This window comes from Hyaena hyaena, unplaced genomic scaffold, assembly GCF_003009895.1.
Source record: "Hyaena hyaena isolate Hyena2069 unplaced genomic scaffold, ASM300989v1 scaffold_18, whole genome shotgun sequence".
Taxonomy (NCBI): Eukaryota; Metazoa; Chordata; class Mammalia; order Carnivora; family Hyaenidae; genus Hyaena; species Hyaena hyaena.
Window position 1 is genome coordinate 6,525,834 of NW_024080649.1, and position 20,290 is coordinate 6,546,123.

General features: G+C 37.8%; 1 protein-coding gene across 1 annotated transcript in view; it reads left to right on the forward strand.

Annotated features, from left to right (window-relative positions):
• HYDIN (HYDIN axonemal central pair apparatus protein) overlaps positions 1-20,290 on the forward strand; it is a 346,043-nt gene that overhangs the window by 34,344 nt on the left and 291,409 nt on the right. The window contains exon 6 of the mRNA XM_039223564.1: positions 14,053-14,177. Coding sequence (XP_039079495.1) covers positions 14,053-14,177 — 125 coding nt within the window. The remainder of the gene's footprint in view (positions 1-14,052; positions 14,178-20,290) is intronic.

Sequence of the window (20,290 nt, forward strand, 5' to 3'; positions counted from 1 at the left end):
TCAGATCCATCTGGTCCAAAGTGTCTTTCAAGTCCATTATTTCTTTAGTGATTTTCTGTCTGGTTGACCTATCCATTGCTGTAAGTGGAGTATTGAAGTCCCCTGCTATTAGCACATTCTTATCTATGAGCCTGTTTTTCTTTGTGATTAATTGTTTTATATATTTAAATGCTCCCATTTTCGGCACATAGACATTTATGATTGTTAGTTCTTCCTGATGGATAGACCCTGTAACTATTATGTAATGCCCTTCTTCATCTCTTGTTATTGTCTTTAATTTAAAGTCCAGTTTGTCTGATATGAGTATGGCTACTCCGGCTTTCTTTTGATTTCCAGTAGCATGATATATATTTCTCCATCCCCTTACTTTTAATCTGAAGGTAACTTCCAGTCTAAAATGAGTTTCTTATAGATAGCATATAGATGGATTTTGTTTTTTTATCCATTCTACTACCCTTGTCTTTTGATTGGATCATTCAGCCCATTTACATTCAGTGTTATTATTGAGATATGTGGGTTTAGAGTCTTTGTGTCCTTTGTGGAGTTCATGCTTGTGGTGGTGTCTCTGGTACTTTTTTTTCCTTGCAACATTTCCTTCAGAGCGTCCCCCTCAGGATTTCTTGTAGGGCTGGCTTAGTGGTGACAAACTCTCTCAATTTCTGCTTATTTGGAAAGATTTTTATCTCTCCTTTTATTTTGAATGACAGGCTTACTGGGTAGAGGATTCTTGGCTGCATATTTTTTCTGTTCATCACATTGAAGATCTCCTGCCATTCCTTTTTTCCAGGCGTATTTTAGCAAACAAGTCAAAGCATACCTAGTTATAGGTCCAAACACTCCCCACTACAAGCAAGGAGGAACTATGCAAAAGACTAATCAGTGGAATTGAGCAGCCAAAATGCAACAGCAGAGTGCACACAGCATACACCAGAAATACTTCCGGAAGTTCCAGGCCCTGGATAGAGTATGACCCCTTTTCAATATAGCATTACTCTCAGTTGCAGGAAACAACATGCCATTAAAAGACAGAAACGTAGCCAAAATGATAAGACAGGAGAATTCTCCCCAAAAGAAAGGTTAAGAAGAAATCACAGTCAGGGACTTGCTCAAAACAGATATAAGCAATATATCTTAACCAGAATTTAGAACAATAGCCATAAGACTACTACTTGGGCTTGAAAAAAGAATAGAAGACACTGGAGAAACCCTTGCTGCAGAGATCAAAGAACAAAAAGCTAGTCAGGCTAAAATTTTAAAAATGTTATAACTGAGATGCAAAATTGACTGGATATGGTCACAATGAGGATCGAATAAGCAGAGGATAGAATAGGTGATATACAAGATAAAATCATGGAAAAAAATAAAGCTGAAAAGAAGCAAAGGAAAGTATTATAGGGGAGACTTAGAGAACTTAGTGACTCCATAAAACAAGACAATATCTATATAATAGGAGTCCCAGAAGAAGAGTGAGGAAAAGGGGGCAGAACCTTTATTTGAAAAAATTGTAGCTGAGAACTTCCCCAATTTGGGGAAGAAAACAAGCATTCAAATCCAAGAGCCACAGAAAACTCCCCTTGAAAATCAACAGAAACATGTAACACATGACATATCATAGTCAAACTTCCAAATACAAGATAAAGAGAGAAATCTGAAAGCAGCTGTAGACAATAGATCCTTACCCTACATAACGTTAAGGATCAGGACAGGACATCAGACCTGTCCACTGAAATTTGGCAGTCCAATAGGGAGTGGACTGAATTCAAAGTGCTGAATGGGAAAAATATGCAGCAAAGAACTGTTTATCCATCAAGGCAATCATTCAGAATAGAAGGAGAGATAAAAAGTTTCCCAGACAAAAAACAAAACAAAAAGAGTTTGTGACTCCTAAACCAGCCCTGCAAGAAATTTTAAGAAGGACTCTCTGACTGGAGGAAAAAAAGAAATCCAAAGACTATACAAAGGACCAGAGAACATCACCAGAAACACCAAGCATACAGCTAACACAATGGCACTAAATTCATATCTTTCAGTAATCTCTGTGAATGTAAATGGACTAAATGATCCAATCAAAAGACATGGAGTATCAGAATGAATAAAAAAAAAAAAACTGGGGTGCCAGGGTGGCTCAGTTGGTTAAGTGTCCAACTATGGCCCAGGTCATAATCTCACAGTTTGTGAGTTCGAGCTCTGCATCGGGCTCTGTGCTGACAGCTCAGAGCCTGGAACCTGCTTTGGGTTCTGTGTCTCCCTCTCCCCTACTCCTACTCTGTCTCATTCTCAAAAATGAGCATTAAAATAAAAATTTAAAAAAACCACACCGGGATCCATCTATATGCTGCCTATAGAATGCTCATTTTAATGAACTTTTTAAAATGTTTTATTTATTTCTGAGAGGGAGAGAGAGAGAGCAGGGGGCGGTCAGAAAGAGAGGGAAACACAGAATCTGAAGCAGGCTCCAGACTCTGAGCTGGCTGTCAGCACAGGAGAGCCCGATGCGGGGCTTGAACCCACAAACCTTGAGATCATGACCTGAGCTGAAGTCGGATGCTCAACTGACTGAGCCACCCAGGCGCCCCCAGAATACTCACTTTAGACTTAAAAACACCTGAAGATTGAAAGTGAAGGGAGGGAGAACCATCTATCCTGCTAATGGATGTAAAAGAAAGCTGGAATAGCCTTACTTACATTAGACAAACTAGATTTTAAACCAAAGACTAACAAGAGATGAAGAAGCACATTATATGATAATTAAAGTGTCTCTCCATCAAGAAGATCTAATAATTGTAAATATTTATGCCCCGGCTTGTGAACACCTGAATATATAAATTAATAACAAACATAAAGAAACTCATTGATAATAATACTATAATAGTAGGGGACTTTATTACTCCATGTACAGTAACAGATCATCTAAGCAAAAAATCAACAAGGAAACAATGGCTTTAAATGACACACTGGACTAGATGGACTTAACAGACATTTTCAGAACATTTCATCCTAAAGAGTAGAACACATTCTTCTTGAGTGCACATGGAACATTCTCCAGAATAGATCACATACTGGGGCACAAATTAGCCCTCAATAGGTACAAAAAGATCGGGATCATACCATGCATATTTTCAGATCATATGCTATGAAAATTGAAATCAGTCACAAGAAAAAATTTGGAAAGTCCTCAAATACATGGAGGTTAAAGAACATCCTACGAAAGAATGAATGAGTTAACCAGGAAATTAAAGAAGAAATTTTTAAAAAATACATGGAAGTCAATTAAAATGAAAACATGACAGTCCAAACCCAATGAGATGCAGCAAAGGCAGTCCTAAGGGGGAAGTATATTGTAATTCGGGCCTACCTCAAGAAGCAATCTTACACCTAAAGGATCTAGAAATAGAACATCAAGTAAAGCCTAGAGTCAACAGAAGAAGGGAAATAATAAAGATTAGAGTAGAAATAAATGACATAGGAACAACAACAACAAAACCACCCAGGAGAACAGATCAATGAAACTAATAGTTGGTTATTTGAAAGAATAAACAGAATTGATAAACTCCTAGCCAGACTTATCAAAAAGAAGGAGAAAGGATCCAAATAGATGAAATCATGAATGAAAGAGGAGAGATCACAACCAATACCAGAGAAATACAAACAATTATAAGAGAAAAATGAAAAATTATATGCCAACAAACTGGGCAATCTGGAAGAAATGAAGAAATTTGTAGAATCTCACACACTACCAAAACCGAAACAGGAAGAAATAGAAATTTGAGCAGACCCATAACTAGCAGAGAAATTGAATTAGTTATCAAAAATCTCCCAAAAAACAATAGTCCTCAGCCAGATAGCTTCCCAGGGGAATTCTACCGACATTTAAAGAAGACTTAATACCTATTCTTCTCAAACTCTTCCAAACAATAGAAATGGAAGGAAAACTTCCAAACTCATTCTATGAAGCCAGCATTACAATGATTCCAAAACCAGATAAAGACCCCACTAAAAAGGAGAATCACAGGCTAATATCCCTGATGAACCTGGATTTAAAAATTCTCAACAAGATACTAGAAAATAGAATTCAAGAGTACATTAAAAGAATTATTCACTGTGATCAAGTAGGATTTATTCCTGAGCTGCAGGGCTGGTTCAATATTTGCAAATCACTCAATGTGATATACTATATTAATAAAAGAAAGAATAAGAACCATATGATCCTCTCAATAGATGCAGAAAAAGCATTTGACAACATATAGCATCCTTTCTTGATAAAAACCCTCAAGAAGGTAGGGATTGAAGAAAGATACCTCAATATCATAAAGGCCATATATGAAAGATTCACAGCTAATATCATTCTCAATGGTGAAAAACTGAAAACTTTCCCCATAACATCAGGAACACAACAGAGATGTCCACTTTCACCACTATTGTTCAACATAGTACTGGAAGTCCTTGCCTTGGGAGTCAGACATCAAAAAGAAATAAAAGCCATCCATATTGGCAAGGAAGAAGTCAAACTTTCAGTCTTTACAGACAACATGATACTCTACATGGAAAACCTGAAGACTCTACCCAAAAATGCTGGAACTGATATGTGAATTTAGCAAAGTCACAGGGTATGAAATTAACATGCAGAAATCACTTGCATTTCTATATGCTATTGATGAAGTAACAGAAAGAGAAATCAAGGAATTGATTCTCTTTACAAGTGCACACTAAACCACAAATATTTAGGAATAAACCTAACCAAAGACATAAAAGGTCTGTATACTGAAAACTATAGAAAGCTTATAAAAGAAATTGAAGAAGACACATAGAAATGGAAAATCATTCCATGCTCATGGATTGGAAGAGCAAATATTGTTAAAATGTCCATACTACCCAAAGCAATCTGCACATTCAGTGAAATTCCTATCAAAATAACATCAGCATTCACAAAGGTAGAACAATTCTAAAATTTGTATGGAACCAGAAAAGACCCTGAATAACCAAAACAATCCTGAAAAAGAAAATCAAGCCTGGAGGCATCACAATTCCAGACATCTAGATGTATTACAAAGCTGTAATCATCAAGATAGTATGGTGCTGACACAAAAACAGACACATAGATCAATAGAACAGATACCCACAAAAGAGAACCCAGAAATGGACTCACAATCCTATGGCCAACTAGTTTTTGACAAAGCAGGAAAGAATACCCATTGGAAAAAAGACCGTCTCTTCATCAAATGGTATTGGGAAAACTGGACAGCAACATGCAGAAGAATGAGCCTGGACCACTTTCTTACATCATACACAAAAATAAATTCAAAATGGATGCAAGACCTAAATGCAAGACAGGGAACCATCAAAATCCTAGAAGAAAAAAACAGGCAGCAACCTCTTTGACCTTGGTCACAGCAACTTCTTACTAGACATGTCTTTGGAGGCAAGGGAGACAAAAGCAAAATCAGCTATTGGGACGTCATCATGATAAAAACCTTCTGCACAGTGAAGGAAACAATCAGCAAAACTGAAAGGCAACCAATGGAAGAAGATATTTACAAATGACATATTGGATAAAGAGTTAGTACTCAAAATCTATAAAGAACTTATCAAAATCAATACCCAAAAAACAAATAATCCAGTGAAGAAATGGGCAGAAGACATGAATAGATACTTCCAAAGAAGACACCCAGATAACTAACAGACACATGAAAATATGCTTAATACCACTAATTATCAAGGAAATACAGATCAAAACCACAATGAGATACCACCTCACACCTGTTGGAATGGCTAAAATTAATAACTCAGGCAACAACAGATGTTGGTGAGAATGTGGAGAAAGGGGAACACACTTTTGCACTGCTGGTGAGAATGCAAACTGGTACGGCCACTCTGGAGAACAGTATGAAGGTTTCCCTAAAAATAAAGAATAGAACTACCCTACAACCCAGCAATTGCAATACTAGGTATTTATCCAAAGGATACAAAAGTGCTGATTTGAAGGGGCATATGCACCTCAATGTTTATAGCAATGCTGTCGACAATACCCAAATTATGGAAAGAGCTCAAATGTCCATTGACTGATGAATGGATAAAGAAGATGTGGTGCATATATATACACAATAGAATATTACTCAATAATCAGAGAATAAAATCTTACCATTTGCAACAGCGTTGATAGAACTAGAGTGTATTATGCTAAGCGAAATAAGTCAGTCAGAGAAAGACAAATATTTGATTTCACTCCTATGTGGAATTTATGAAACGAAACAGATGAACATAGGGGAATGGAAGGAAAAATAAAAACAGAGAGGGGGGCAAACCCATAAGAGACTCTTAAATATAGAGAACAAACTGAAGGTTGCTGGAGGGGAGGTGGGTGGGGAAGTGGGCTAAATGGGTGATGGGCATTAAGGAGGGCACTTGCATTGCATGTTATATGTAAGTAATGAATCACTTAAATTGGACTCCAGAACCAATGCTACAGTATATGTTAACTAACTTGAATTTAAATAAAACAAACAAAAAATAACCCAGGCTTTAAGGTTATTGAGAATCCAGGTCAGACCATTAGCTTGATGGCTAACAGCTCTGGTTGTTAGCTTCCTCTTTGCTTTCAAATCCTGTAGATCTGCCTTTTTTTAATGCATGCTCAGCTGTACATTTGTGTAAGTTATATTTTATCCAGTCTTTCTAGATTACCTATTCTGCCATATTGTATGTGGTAGGGCTGCCATAATGTGGGTGGAAGGCACATTCCTTGGGAGGAAATTTGTGTTTATTCTTCACAGGAGCATCCCAGGAGCATCACTATCTCTGAACAGTTTCATGTAGGCCTAAGTTTATTTCTGGGATCCTATTTCTCTCTCTCTCTTTTTTTTTTTTTTAAATTTTTTTTAATTTTTTTTTTTCTAGGAGAGAGAGAGAGGCAGCGTGAACAGGGGAGGGTCAGAGAGAGAGGGAGACACAGACTGTGAAACAGGCTCCAGGCTCTGAGCTGGCAGTCAGCACAGAGCCCGACGTGGGGCTCGAACCCACAAACCGCGAGATCATGACCTAAGCGAAAGTCGGACGCTTAAGCGAAAGTCGGACGCTTAACCGACTAAGCCACCCAGGCGCCCCTGGGATCCTATTTCTCTTGGTTAAAAAACTACTTTTAATATTTCTCATAGCACAGCTCTATTAGAAATTCTCTGTTTTGTCTATTTGAAAGAAAGTATTTTGCCTTCATTTTTGAAAGGTATTTTTTCTTCAGCTTAGAATTCTGGGTTGACAATTCTGCATACTTTTTTCAGGATTTTAAAGATGTCATTTCATTGTCTTTTCTTATGATAATACTGCCATAACTCTTACCTTTGTTCTTCTATACATAAATGCGTCTTTTTCTTGGGCTGCCTTTAGGATTTTGTGTTTATATTTGATTTTTAGCAATTTGAATAAGATATGTCTAGATGTGGGTTTTGTTTTTATCTTTGTTCTTGTTGTTTTAAGGATTTTGTTTTGCTTTTGTTTAGTTTTGGTTTCCATCCTGCATGGGGTTCCAATCTTCCTAGATCTTTCATTATTTTAGGAAACTCTCGGTCATCATCTCTTCAAACATTTCTTCTATTCCATTTCTTCTTTCTTCTGCTTGTAGGGAAGTTCTGTCTTCCATAGTTAAAATGGTGTGTACCTTCCCCATCTCCCCTGAGGGCAGGAGGATTGTCCAACTTTAGATTTCAGGCTACTTGTTTGCTCTGCAACATTTCCTTTCTGATTGGTTTGAGAAAAGTTGTGATTTTGTTGTTTACCTGGCTCTTATTCATTGTTAGGGTGGGCAACCTCTTTGTAGCCTCTGTATCCCAGGTAGAAGTAAGACCCATTGAGCCAATTTAGCTAAATCAACCAACAAAGGCAAAGTCAAAGTTCTTTTGAAGATCAATGTCTTTTGACATTGTCCCTAAGTGCCTATAGAGCCTTTGCCATCTTGTGAGATCCACAGAGTTTGATTGAAGGAGAAGGAAGCAGGTTAACTGGCTCACCGTGAGTTAGAAAACATGAACCTTCTTTGACTTAAAAAGGGCCTTCCACAGCCATGTTCCATAATATGCATTAAAAACTTCCTGTTACATGGGTATTATCCCTATGAAAAAGAAAATCCACTTAAGGTGGAAAGCCAGGTGCAGGTAGCATATCTTCCTGGCAAAATCCTAAAAGCTACACATAAATGCCAATTTGTTATATATCACATTCGGGCAAAAGTGAAGCAAAATCACTGCATGGATTTCATAGTATGAAGTTGCAAGAAAAGATTTAAAACTTTTCTATCCATATAACTATGAATGTGAATCATCTTCTCCCAATATAGAAATACTTGCAAGGTAAAATGGTAAGCCCACTCAAGTACTAGCTAGGAATCATAAAGACATCAGAAACTCTCGTCCAACATCCCATTTTACAGATGATAGAAATAAGGGCTGAGAAGGGAAATGACCTATTATCCAAGTTCCCCCAGTAAGTTAACAGCCAAAAGCCTAGATTAGAACAAACATGGGCCAGTTCTGGGCTTGCTTACCCTCAGATCCACTCCTTGCTCTTCCCAGGTTCTATTCAGTATCTCTGGACTGTTAGCCTTCGTAGCTGCCTAGGCCAGCTGGATTTCTGCTGGGTTTGACCCCTGGGGTGGGGTTGGGGGTGGGGGGGACGCTAGAAGGAGATTGCATGGTAGCAAGGAGCCAGGGCATTTCTTCTCCTCCCTCTCTGACTTCAGCAGAGTCCCCAGCAGTGAACTATCTCCTCTATGGTTCTGATTGTCATCAGACTAGCCTGCCATGGTTTCAACTTCTGCCAGATCCCCAGGATCTGATAATACTTCCTCCTCTTCTTGTGTCTCTAGCCCAGGCGTGGAAATGGCTAACTGCTGTTACTAATCCCTGAGCAATCTCACCATCTTAAGTTGGGCTTCTCATCTCTCTCATCAATCACTCAATTATATTTCCTGTTTGCAGATATTTTTGCTTTCCTGTTTAAATATAATATCTATTCATGATACAGTAATTTCATGTTCTTTCCACAAAATGCATATTTTCCAGCCATGCCATCAATTCTGTGAGCTACCGCAAATCCTTCCAATAAATCTCTATTTTGTTTAAGTTAGCTGGAGTTGGTTTCTGTTGTTTGCAACTGGGAACCTTGCTGTCGACAATGAGAAAGGATGTAACTGAACTTGTGGTCATATTGTATTGAATCAGAATCTTGGGGAGATGCCCTGACAAGCATCCATTCTAAAAAATACACAGGTGATTGTGTTGCCCCCACAGTGGTGAGTACCACTCTTTCAGTTAATATGATGGCCAATAGACATGGGAGGGCAGTAGATACACTGTGAGACTTTGGAGTAAAAAACCTAGAGTCTCCTATTTGTCTGGTCCCTTTTAGAGTTAACACACAGTTAGAAACAGTATCTCATGGAAAATTATTTAAAAAACAGACCATATTCTTTACATTGAAATAATGAGTTAATTAATAGTTAAGTTTATAAATGGTTAGGTTCATGTAAATTATAAAAAACAAACTTTCTTTACATGTCTGTTGCCCTGATTAGAATGTGAGCTCAAATGCAAGGATTGTATCTAACCATTTTCATTTGTATTTTCCTAGCATCAAATATAGTGCCAAGAAGAAATAAGTGCTCAATAAATGTTTATAGGATGCCTATCCAACAGTATATCACAAAGGCAAAGCTACAACTATAAACCTGTACAATAATTTAAAATAAAAAATTCTCCCAGTAATATAAAATAGGCATAATGTTTTTTACACTAATAAAAAGAGTTGCAATGAACTATAAAATATACAGAGAACATAAACAGTTACTCTTCAGCTTTATTACAGATTTGATCTGAAAGTCTAGTAGGTACCAGCATAATTTTGACTATTAAGGTAGGATTAATTTTGAAAGGTGAAATAGAAAAGATTAAGAAGGAATCTCAAAATGTAAAATCTCAGGTTAGGAATCAGCTAATAAGAAAGATTGTCTGAAGAAAACATATTAATATCATATTCCATATTTAATATAACCGAGCTAATATTGACCTTTTGCTAAAATTTTGAATCTAAATTGAACTAAAATATTAATTCTCAAAAGCAGATTATAGAAGATTGAACAAAAACTCAAAATCTTTTTATGGCTCCTGATTTTTTATATTGAGTTCTGTCCCTACTCAAGCACTCAGTATTAATGAGGATATTATATCAAAACCAAACATTTTGGTAGACGGGGCTAGCCTTATACCCTTGAGAAACAATGCTTCTTTGTTAAGAGCATTTTCTGATACTTGATATTTTCTAGCCAGTTCAGTCTATCTGCCTGTAGTAAAGTGGAGTACGAAATCAAATTACAGACAATGTTTAAGCACCAGAACTTAACACACTCTACCCAATTAACGTCTGATTTATTGAGAAAGCTTAGGCAGCTCTAAGTAGCAATGGTGATCCCAGATAATTTTTTAACTGTTGAAGAAATTTAGTGTAATATAAACCCCACAGTGAGCATAACAGGGAAGTATCTGTTACCTTTGTACAGAATTTGGATTTCTGGAGGTCCTAGAGAGGAGTCTCTTTGTCCATAGAAAATTAGCTTGGGTTATGCAATGTAATGCTATCCAATTGATTTTAAAACTGTCCTTTTTGCTACCAAGAAATGTTTGAAAAGAAAATCAAAGCACCATGTGGGAAGAAAAATATTAGGAACTAGGGAAGCAAAGATAGAAGAAAATATCACAACATTGTTCCCAAAGTCAGAAAACTGGGCTCAATTCTTAAGATTCTTACTGATACCATAAGGGAGGAAGGAACTTTTAAAACTGTGAGATTTATTTTGGATGACTTACCTTCATCTCAGGAAGCAGAAATTCTTGAGATACTGAAAGTCTGCTCCGTTTTTGTTCCACCAAGATGTTATAAAGATTATTTAATGATTACAGATATTTATATTTCCCTCTGAAAGTTAGTTATAATTCAATCCACAACCTCTTCTGAGATGCTTCTGTGAGTAAAGAACTGTGTGTTAGGTGAGAGACACAAAGATAAACCTAAGTGGCTTCCATGTTCAGGGGTGGTTTGGATAGGCAGAAAGAACTTGAAGGCAGCTCTGCCACTACCTGGTTGGACAACTTTGGGCCAGTTGCCTGACCTTTTGGAGCATCTGTTTTCTCATGTCTAAAATGCAATAACAGGGGTGCTTGGGTGGCTCAGTCGGTTAAGCGTCTGGCATCGGCTCAGGTCATGATCTCATGGTTTGTGGGTTCGAGCCCCACATTGGGCTCTGTGCTGACAGCTAGCTCAGAGCCTTGGAGCCTGCTTCAGATTCTGTCTCTCTCTATCTCTCTATCTCTGACCCTCCTCTGCTCACAGTCTCTCTCTCTCTCTCTCAGAAATAAATAAAAAACATTAAAAAATTTCTCAAAAAATAAATAAAATGCGATAACAATACCTATTTACTAAAGGTTTCTCCCAGGATTACAAGGATTGACATATGTAAGGTACCCAGTGTGGTGCCCATTATGGAGTCCATGCTCATGGAAGTTTATTTGCTTTCCCTTTCCTGTCATCTCAAGAGTCTGTAGCTATTGACAGGGGCAGACATGAAAACTAACTGTAGTACAAGGTGAACTGAAGCAAGAAGTAAAAAGAAAGTCACAGCCTCTGAGAGGAAAGAGACTTTGTTCACAAGACAGAGAATTAGGGAAGATTCCATCTGAGAGGTAGCTTTGAGTCTGACCAATTTTGGGTGGCTTTGGGAAAAGTATGACCTGTGGAAATTGGTAAGTATTCTTGTAAGACCTTAGTGGTCTGTGTAGAGGGCACAGTCTGGTTGGAAGAGAGAGGGGGTGCAGTGCTATGTGAGGTTCCAGTGAAGGGAACAGAGCCCTCCCACCCTGCTCCTCCCCAGCCTGACTTGGAATGTGACAGATGTGTGGGACATTTGGACAGATATATGTATTTAATAAGAATGCAAAATGTAGTTGGGAGAAGATTGTGTGGGACCTCAAATGCCTAGGACTTTGAACTTGATTGCATAGATTATGAGGTCCCCTGAAGGTGTATTATTAATATATAATATATATAAATATAAAATATAAAAATATAAATATAAGTAAACATAAATATATAAAAATATATAAAATAATATATAAATATAAATATATATAAATGTATAATATATTATAATTATATAATTAATAATATATGATTAAATAATATATAAAATATATGTTATACTAATATATATTAATATATAATAATTATAATTATTATTAATTATTATATATAATAATAAGAATCTAGAAGCTGCCAGTGAGGGAGATAACATAAATAATAATAAGCACTTGTTTAGCACTTCCTAGGTACCAGGCGTTATTTTAAGCACTTCACCTGTACCAGCTCCTTTAGTCCTCCCAACAGCCCTCTGAAGCAGGTGCCGTCATCACCCTCATCTTACAGATGAGGAGACTGAATGTTCAGTGACTTGCTCCAGAGTCTTGGCGGAGCTGGGTTTTGAACTTTCTTAGCTGGTTTCAGGCTAGGGAACACCACCCCATAGAGTCTCTACAGCAATGTCCAGAGTTCACTGGAGGATTGGTGCTATAGGTGTGGGAAAGGACAAAGACATAGGAAGATCAAGAAGTGAAAGTAGAGGGAGATCCCAGTAGAAAGCCCCAGAGAAAATAAACAGTTGCCCGTGGTAGGAAGCACTGGACACCCTGCAGTGATGGCCTCAGGTATCACCAAGTGCTACCCGTGCCACAGCTATCTCCTCACAGTAGAAAGCTCAGGTTTTCTGACTTTAAGTTCATTATCTCGGGGAAGATTTAGGGATGAAACTAAAAAATGGTTGTGATAGAAGTAAATAATCAGAAACAGCTTAGCCTGCCAGATACATTGTACAACGCATTACTTTGAAAAACTAGCAATTTAGAGAAGTGAAATGGACCATGAAAATAATTAAATGGGCTGGGTTTTCTATTGAGAAGGAAAAATGCTGTAAGTTATTTAAGGTACTTCATGGTCAGATCCAGTTTCTCTCTTACCACTTCCTTCCAGGGAAATTAAATGAAACTATTTCCTGTTTTCAAATCTACCCTATCACCCTGTAATGTCTACATGCCCAAATTCTATTTTCAAGCACAGGACTTGTCCCCAGTTTGCCTTTCTAAATGCTCTTCACCTTCCCTGGCTTGCTGTCACCCCCAGGGCTGACCTGTATGGCTCTGGTCATCGGGCTCCTGAGCCTTTGGTTTCTAGTTCAGTTCAGCCAGTAGGAGTCCCAGCAGGTGATGACACAGGAGAATGTGAAGTCAGGACACTTTCCCCCCTGGTGTCTTCCCTGTGAGGCCACCTGAGCTGGCTGGCTGTCTTGCCTAAAGCTCTTTGCTCCTCATAAGGCAGCATTCTCAAGTAGGACTCTTGTGGGTTTCAAAACCACTGCTGCTCCTTGGCTCTTTGGCCCTAGATGTCGTAAAGGGTTTCCTGTTTATTATCCTGGGGGATTGTATCATCTTTTGTAGCTCCCCTCTACTTCTAAGCCCCTTTTTAATGGACGCTTTGTTAAACTGACCTCAAATTATCCTCATGTGATTGTATTATCTTTTGGGACTCTGATATATTTTTCGATTATTAAATCTTCTTTGAACTGTCACAAAACTTGATTTTTATCCCTTTGAAGATACTTTTCTTTTGTGGCTTACCACATTGCATACTTGTTTTAAGTCTGACCACTGGAATCACTCAGTGAATGCTAAGAGAATGGCTGAAAGGCAAGGACACAAACAAGAATATTATGATATCATTTAAATTTCTCTTAGACTTGCTGATCTATTACTGCTATTTTAACATTAAAATCAAACATTAAAATCAATGTGTAAAATCCTTTCACATTAGGGGGTAAAGTATACTTTACTTCTGAATCACTGAATTGGTGGGAGGGGGTGGTCTGAGATTTCTGCAGAACTCTATGTCCTGTCTGTATCCTCTCCTCCTCCTCCCACATGTGTTAGGATGTGTTCTGATGGTGTGTTTCCATGTGTCCTGCAGGCCTTTCTCGGTAGAGCCATCTGTTGGAACTCTTAATGTGGGAGAGTCCATGCAACTGGAAGTGGACTTTGAGCCACAGACTGTAGGCAATCACAGCAAAAGACTTATTGTGCATTATGACACAGGTATGCATTATTCTTTGTCAAAAGTTCTACATGTTAAGAAAGGTCAAATGGAAAATATGGTGAAGCAGAATAGGAGATGATTATTTTGGCAGCATTAGTGTAAGCTAAGATCCACAAGGTAAAGAACCAAAGAATGAATGTGTCCACCAGAAATAATGTTGAGCCAGATATAAATCCCACCTGACTGGTTTCTCCAGGGCTTGAAAGCCTGAGAAATACAGCGCTCTGGAAGGAAACTACACCCTGAAGTCATGCAGGTAGTTTAAGGTTATTTATATGTGCATGGAACTTGAAGGTAACTTAATAGTCCATGGGTTTTCCATTTGATTTATTACTGCATTTGGTAACATTATAAAAATGTAAACCCCAATTCAGAATGTTCTTTTGTGTTCGCACCAGTCTATGTAAGGTTCACCTGTTTTAATTCTTAGAATGTGCAAGTATCTTACTTAATAGCTTACTTAAATATAGTACTGTGTCTACTGCCACTAGCAGGTTTTTGAAGGCCACAGTCTGTATAATCATGAAAATTATACATTGTTTTTGCTAATACTTAATTTATGGTCGTGTGGACTGGATGTACATTATGCAAGTCTCCAAAGTTGGTTTTCAAATTAATATTTTACCATTGCCATTTATTATTTCATGATTTTTCATTTCCTTCTCACTTCTTTTTTAACCATTCGTGCTTATTGACCCAGATTGTCTGTATCAGAAGGGCATTGTAGGCAGAAAACACAAGTGCACAGCCAGGGACAGAGCAACAAATGACATGTAGTTCACAGTTTAGAGTTGCTAGCTTTGTGGATGCATATCTGAGCAAGATGTTCAAGTGCTTGCCTATGGACCTGTGGTTAAGTGGTCAAGTTCCACGGTGCCTGGCATAACAGTGACATATCTCCAGTGGTACAATCTATGTATCTTGTCTTTTAGTGTAGGACAGGGTTCACTGGCTGTCTCAAGACAAACCTGATCTGAACTAGCTTAAGCACAAAGGGGAAAGCTTTGGCTCATGTAATACAATAGAGGAAAGTAAAAAGCATGGTTTATAATACATCAGGGATGTCCATTTTTCCAAAGTAGTTTTGCCATTTTACACTCCCACCAACAAAGTGTGAGACTTCTAATTGCTTCACATCCTTGCCAATAAAGTGTTGTCTTTTTTCCCTTGCTACCACATAGTGTTATCTTCATCATTTTAGACATACTAGTAGTGTCAAGTTAGGTCCTCTAGTGATTTTAATTTTCATCTAATGATTAATGATGTTGAGCACCTTTACCTGTGCTTATTGGCCATTCATATATCTTTTTTAATGAAGTGTCTGTTCAAGTCTTGCTCATTTTTTATTGAGTTGTTTTTCTTTTATTATTAATTTGTAAGAGTACTTTATAACTTGATATTCTCAATACTAACCATTTGTCAGACATACGTGCTATTAATATGACCTTCCAGTCTGTAGCTTGCCTTTTCATTTCTTTCATATTTCTTTTTTTTTTAAATATTTTTTTTATTAAATATTTTTATTTATTTCTAGGAGAGAGAAAGAGACAGCGTGAACAGGGGAGGGTCAGAGAGAGAGGGAGACACAGACTGTGAAACAGGCTCCAGGCTCTAAGCTGGCAGTCAGCACAGAGCCCGACGCGGGGCTCGAACCCACAAACCGCGAGATCATGACCTAAGCGAAAGTCGGACGCTTAACTGACTAAGCCACCCAAGCGCCCCTTTTTCTTTCATATTTCTTGATCAGCAGAAATTTTTAACTTTGATAGTCAACATCAAATGATACGACTTTAAGATTAATGCTTATTAATCCTAATTATATTCCTTTGATATAATGATATTCCTTTAAGATTAATGCTTTTTGCCTTCTTGCTAAGAAATTGTTACCTTCTCCAAGATCACAAACCATAGTCTCCTATGTCTACTTTTAGAAGGATAATAGTTGTAGCTTCAATGTTTAGGTTGATGACTGATCTTTGATTTCATATTTGTACATGTGTGAGGAAGACTGTGTTTAATTTTTGTTCCCATATAGATTATTGACTCTTCTCCCCTCTTATTATCTTGTTCTGGAATTACAATTAGTTACTCTATTGCTCTGTTTCTGAGTCTATTACTTTATTCTTTATTCCTTTTAACCTCTATTTATGTTTTCCATTTCTTTGGCTCTGTAAGACTTCTCTGGATACTTTCTTCTCCATTCAATCATTCCTTCTTCCATGAAGTCTCATCTGCTGAGTTTAAAAAAAAATTTTTTTAATGTTTGTTTGTTTTTAAGAGAGAGACAGAGACAGAGACAGAGAAAGACAGAGAGCACAAGCAGAGGAGGGACAGAGAGAGATGGAGACACAGAATCTGAAGCAGGCTCCAAACTTTGAGCTGTCAGCATAGAGCCCGATACGGGGCTGGAACCCATGAACCCTGAGATCATGACGTGAGCCAAAGTCAGACACATAACCGACCGAGCCACCAAGGTGCCCCTCATCTGCTGAGTTTTTATTTTTCAATTCTTATAAGTATTTTCCTTTCTAAAATTTTATTTGGTTCTTGATTACTGTTCTTAAATCTGATTGATCTCTACTCCTTGATTTTTCAAGTTTCTCTTTTATTTCTTAAATATGTTAAACATTGTTATTTTCATTCTGCATCTCATAACTTAAATATATTTTGTCTGATTATTTATTTAGCTGCTGTTTATTTTTTCTGATGGTTTTCAACCAAGGTATCAATAGGGAAAGAAAAATATCTTTTTCCTCCACTCTTCTAGGCTTTGGGGCAGGGCCTCTGTAACAAAAGACAAATCAAAAAGAGAAAACCATACACATTAATTTAATATAAGTTTTCCTTTGGTCAGGCAGGCTGAGTCTGGGGACCTCTAGGGGTCCCACAGGTCCCGCCAAGAGGGTCTTTGGCTTTGTGTAGGACAGAAATCAAACATGAGCCCATAGGAAGTAAGAGCAGAATTTACTGAAGATATAGATGCAGTGTTCAAGAAACTCAGAAAGCAAAGGCGGGGGGGGGGGGGGGGAGGTTCTTGTCTTTGTTGCCTGTGTCCCCTCAGGCATCCAGGAACTGGTTAGAAGACCAAAGCCCAGGTGTTATTCCTTGGAGCCAGGAGACCTTGGCATTAAGATGCCTGGAGCCTTGGTCTGGAATGCACATATAATGGCTTCCTCAGGTCCTTCTCACTTGGCCCTATATCATCTATTCTAGAGGAATCATGAACTCCTTGTCCCTTACCAGGAGGACATTCTGAGGCATGTGTAAAGTAGGCTAGGGGTGCAGGTCCTGGCAAGGACAGAAAGCAGGAAGAAGAACAAAACCTGATTTTTATGGGGTCCTTCTGTTTCCCTATCTCAACTTGGCATGGGAGCTTTCAGAAGGAGATGAAGATCTTGAAGAAGTAGTTAAACCTGGGTATTTTTTGCTGCGTTTGATGAAGAATAGAGTTGTGGAAAAATGTGTTAAGACCAAAAAGGGTATGAGCTAAGTGTAGCAAATTTGGGAGAACAGCTTCCTCTCGGTGTCATTCAGATCCCTCTCAGTCTCCCTCTGCCTGCAGACAAGGCTGCTCCTTTCATCCAAGTATAAGGGGCTGCTTCTCACATGTGGGTCTTACAGCCTGTTTTGGTGAAAGGTCAGAAAATCCTCTCTTATCTGCCAATTCTCACATTCCTTCCACTTGAAATAGTCAGAATGGCACGGTGTGCCATATTTTGGGACACTGTGTGCTGAACCCCATCATATCTTCTGCCCTTTTGTGTTTTATAAATTCTGGACTTAGCATCCCCACTTTGGGCAGGCCCTAGACTTACAGACCCATCATAGACCTGTCATATGCATACAGTGCAATAGTTAGAGAGGCTCAAGAGTTAACGGAAGCCATTAGGACAAAAGACAGCCTTGGCACTACATTATTTCCTGCAATTCTTCACCTCACTTTGGTGTTCTTATTATCCTATAGGGTTAATGATGAATTTTAAAGTAGTTTAAAAAATATTTTATTGAATAGGTTAATTATTTCAAACCTCAGTTTAATTTGCTGCTTAAAACTGACTCAGTTTATGTGTTTTTTCACATCGTTCAGCATTATTTATTTCCTACTATTTTATAATCCTCTCCACATCTCATATTATAAACATGGTTTAACCCTCCATGTATTTAGGTTTTCTCTAGTTTCTCTGAGCAGTAGTTTTCTGGGTAGAAGTCTCAAACATTGTGGTTAGATTTATTCTATACATTCATTACTTTTTATGTTTGTGTAAGTGATTTTTTTTTTTACCTTTTAAAAGTTTTCATATATTTTTAATTTATTTTTTTAAGTTCACATCCAAGTTAGTTAGCATATGGTGCAACAATGATGTCAGGAGTAGATTCTTTAATGCCCCTTACCCATTTAGCCCATTCTCCCTCCCACAACCCCTCCAGTAACTTCCACATACATTTTAAATGACAAAGACATTCTGTTTTCAGGAAACCCACCTCATGCCACCATTTTGGCATTTCCCATTGCCTGTGTAAGTGACTTTTTATTACATTTTTTTATTGAGGTATAATTTAGATACAATAAGATGCACAAACAACAGACGTTTGTTCACTGTACAGTTTGATGAGTTTTGTCATGTATAAATACCCATGTGATGACCACTCCATGTGAGAGAGAGAACATCCATGGCTTCAGAGAGTCCCTCATGCTCTCTCCAGTCAGTCCTTCCATCCCCATCCTAGACATTTGGGGTCCTATCACCCCATATTAGTATTGCCTGTTCTTGGACTTCAAATAAATGTGCTCACATAGCATTTACTCTTGTGTCTGTTTTCTTTCACTTAACAGAATATCTTTGACATTCACATTGTTGTGTGTATCAGAAATCCCCTTTTTGCTCCTGAGCGCTGTTCCACTGCACAGTTATACACGGTTCATTCATTCTCCTGCTCATGTAATCTTAGATCATTTGTAGTTTGGAATGATTATGAACAAAGCTTTAATAACCATTCTTGTACAAGTTGTGTGTGTGCATATGTTTTTACTTCTCTCAGGTAAATATTTAGGAGTGGAGTTGCTGGCGTCTAGAGTAGGTATATGCTTAACTTTCTGAGAAGCTTCCAAACAGTTTTCTAAAGCAGTTGAAGCATTTTACGTACCGCCCCCACCCCCGCTCTCCTCCTGCCCCCACCCCCACTCCCCGGCAGTGGATGAGAGCTCCGGTCACTCCACATTCTCATCAACTCTTCATCATTTGTCAGACTTTTATCTTAAGTCATTGTACTGGGTATGAAGTTATCACCAACCAAATGTCAGCAAAAGCCTATGTATTTCATTTTTGATTGGCATTTCTGTACATGACTATTAATGTTGAGTGCCTTTTCATGTGATTTAGACCATTTTTTGTCTTCCGTTCTCATGTGTATTCAGATTTTTTGCCTATTCTTTTTGGGATTGTTTGTCCTTTTGTTTTTGACTTGCAGTTTTATACATATATATACACATATATATGTATATATATATATATATATTCTCAATACAAATTTTCAGAAATAATTATTGTGAGTATCTCCTCACAGTGGATTATCTTTCTAATTTTTTTTTAAAATATTTTTATTTATTTCTAGGAGAGAGAGAGAGACAGCGTGAGCAGGGGAGGGTCAGAGAGAGAGGGAGACACAGAATCTGAAACAGGCTCCAGGCTCTGAGCTGGCAGTCAGCACAGAGCCCAACGCGGGGCTCGAACCCACGAACCGCGAGATCATGACCCAAGCGAAAGTCGGACGCTTAACCGACTAAGCCACCCAGGCGCCCCTCTTTCTAATTTTCTTAATGATGTCTTCGTTAGCAAAAGAATTTAATTTTTATGAAGTGGTGTTTATCATTTTTTCCTTTTTAGATAGTATGGTATTTTTCTTCTAATTTTATTTTCTGAATATCAAAAAGGAGTTGACTTTTGTATATTGGTCTTTTATATCTTCACACCCTGATAAATTTTAACTTCCTGACTCACAGTTTATCTGTAAATGATTTTAGATTTTGTATATACACAATCAGGTCATCTGCAAATAATGATAGTTTTATTCTTTTTCAGTCCTTAAGCCTTTTATTTCTTAGTCTTTCTTG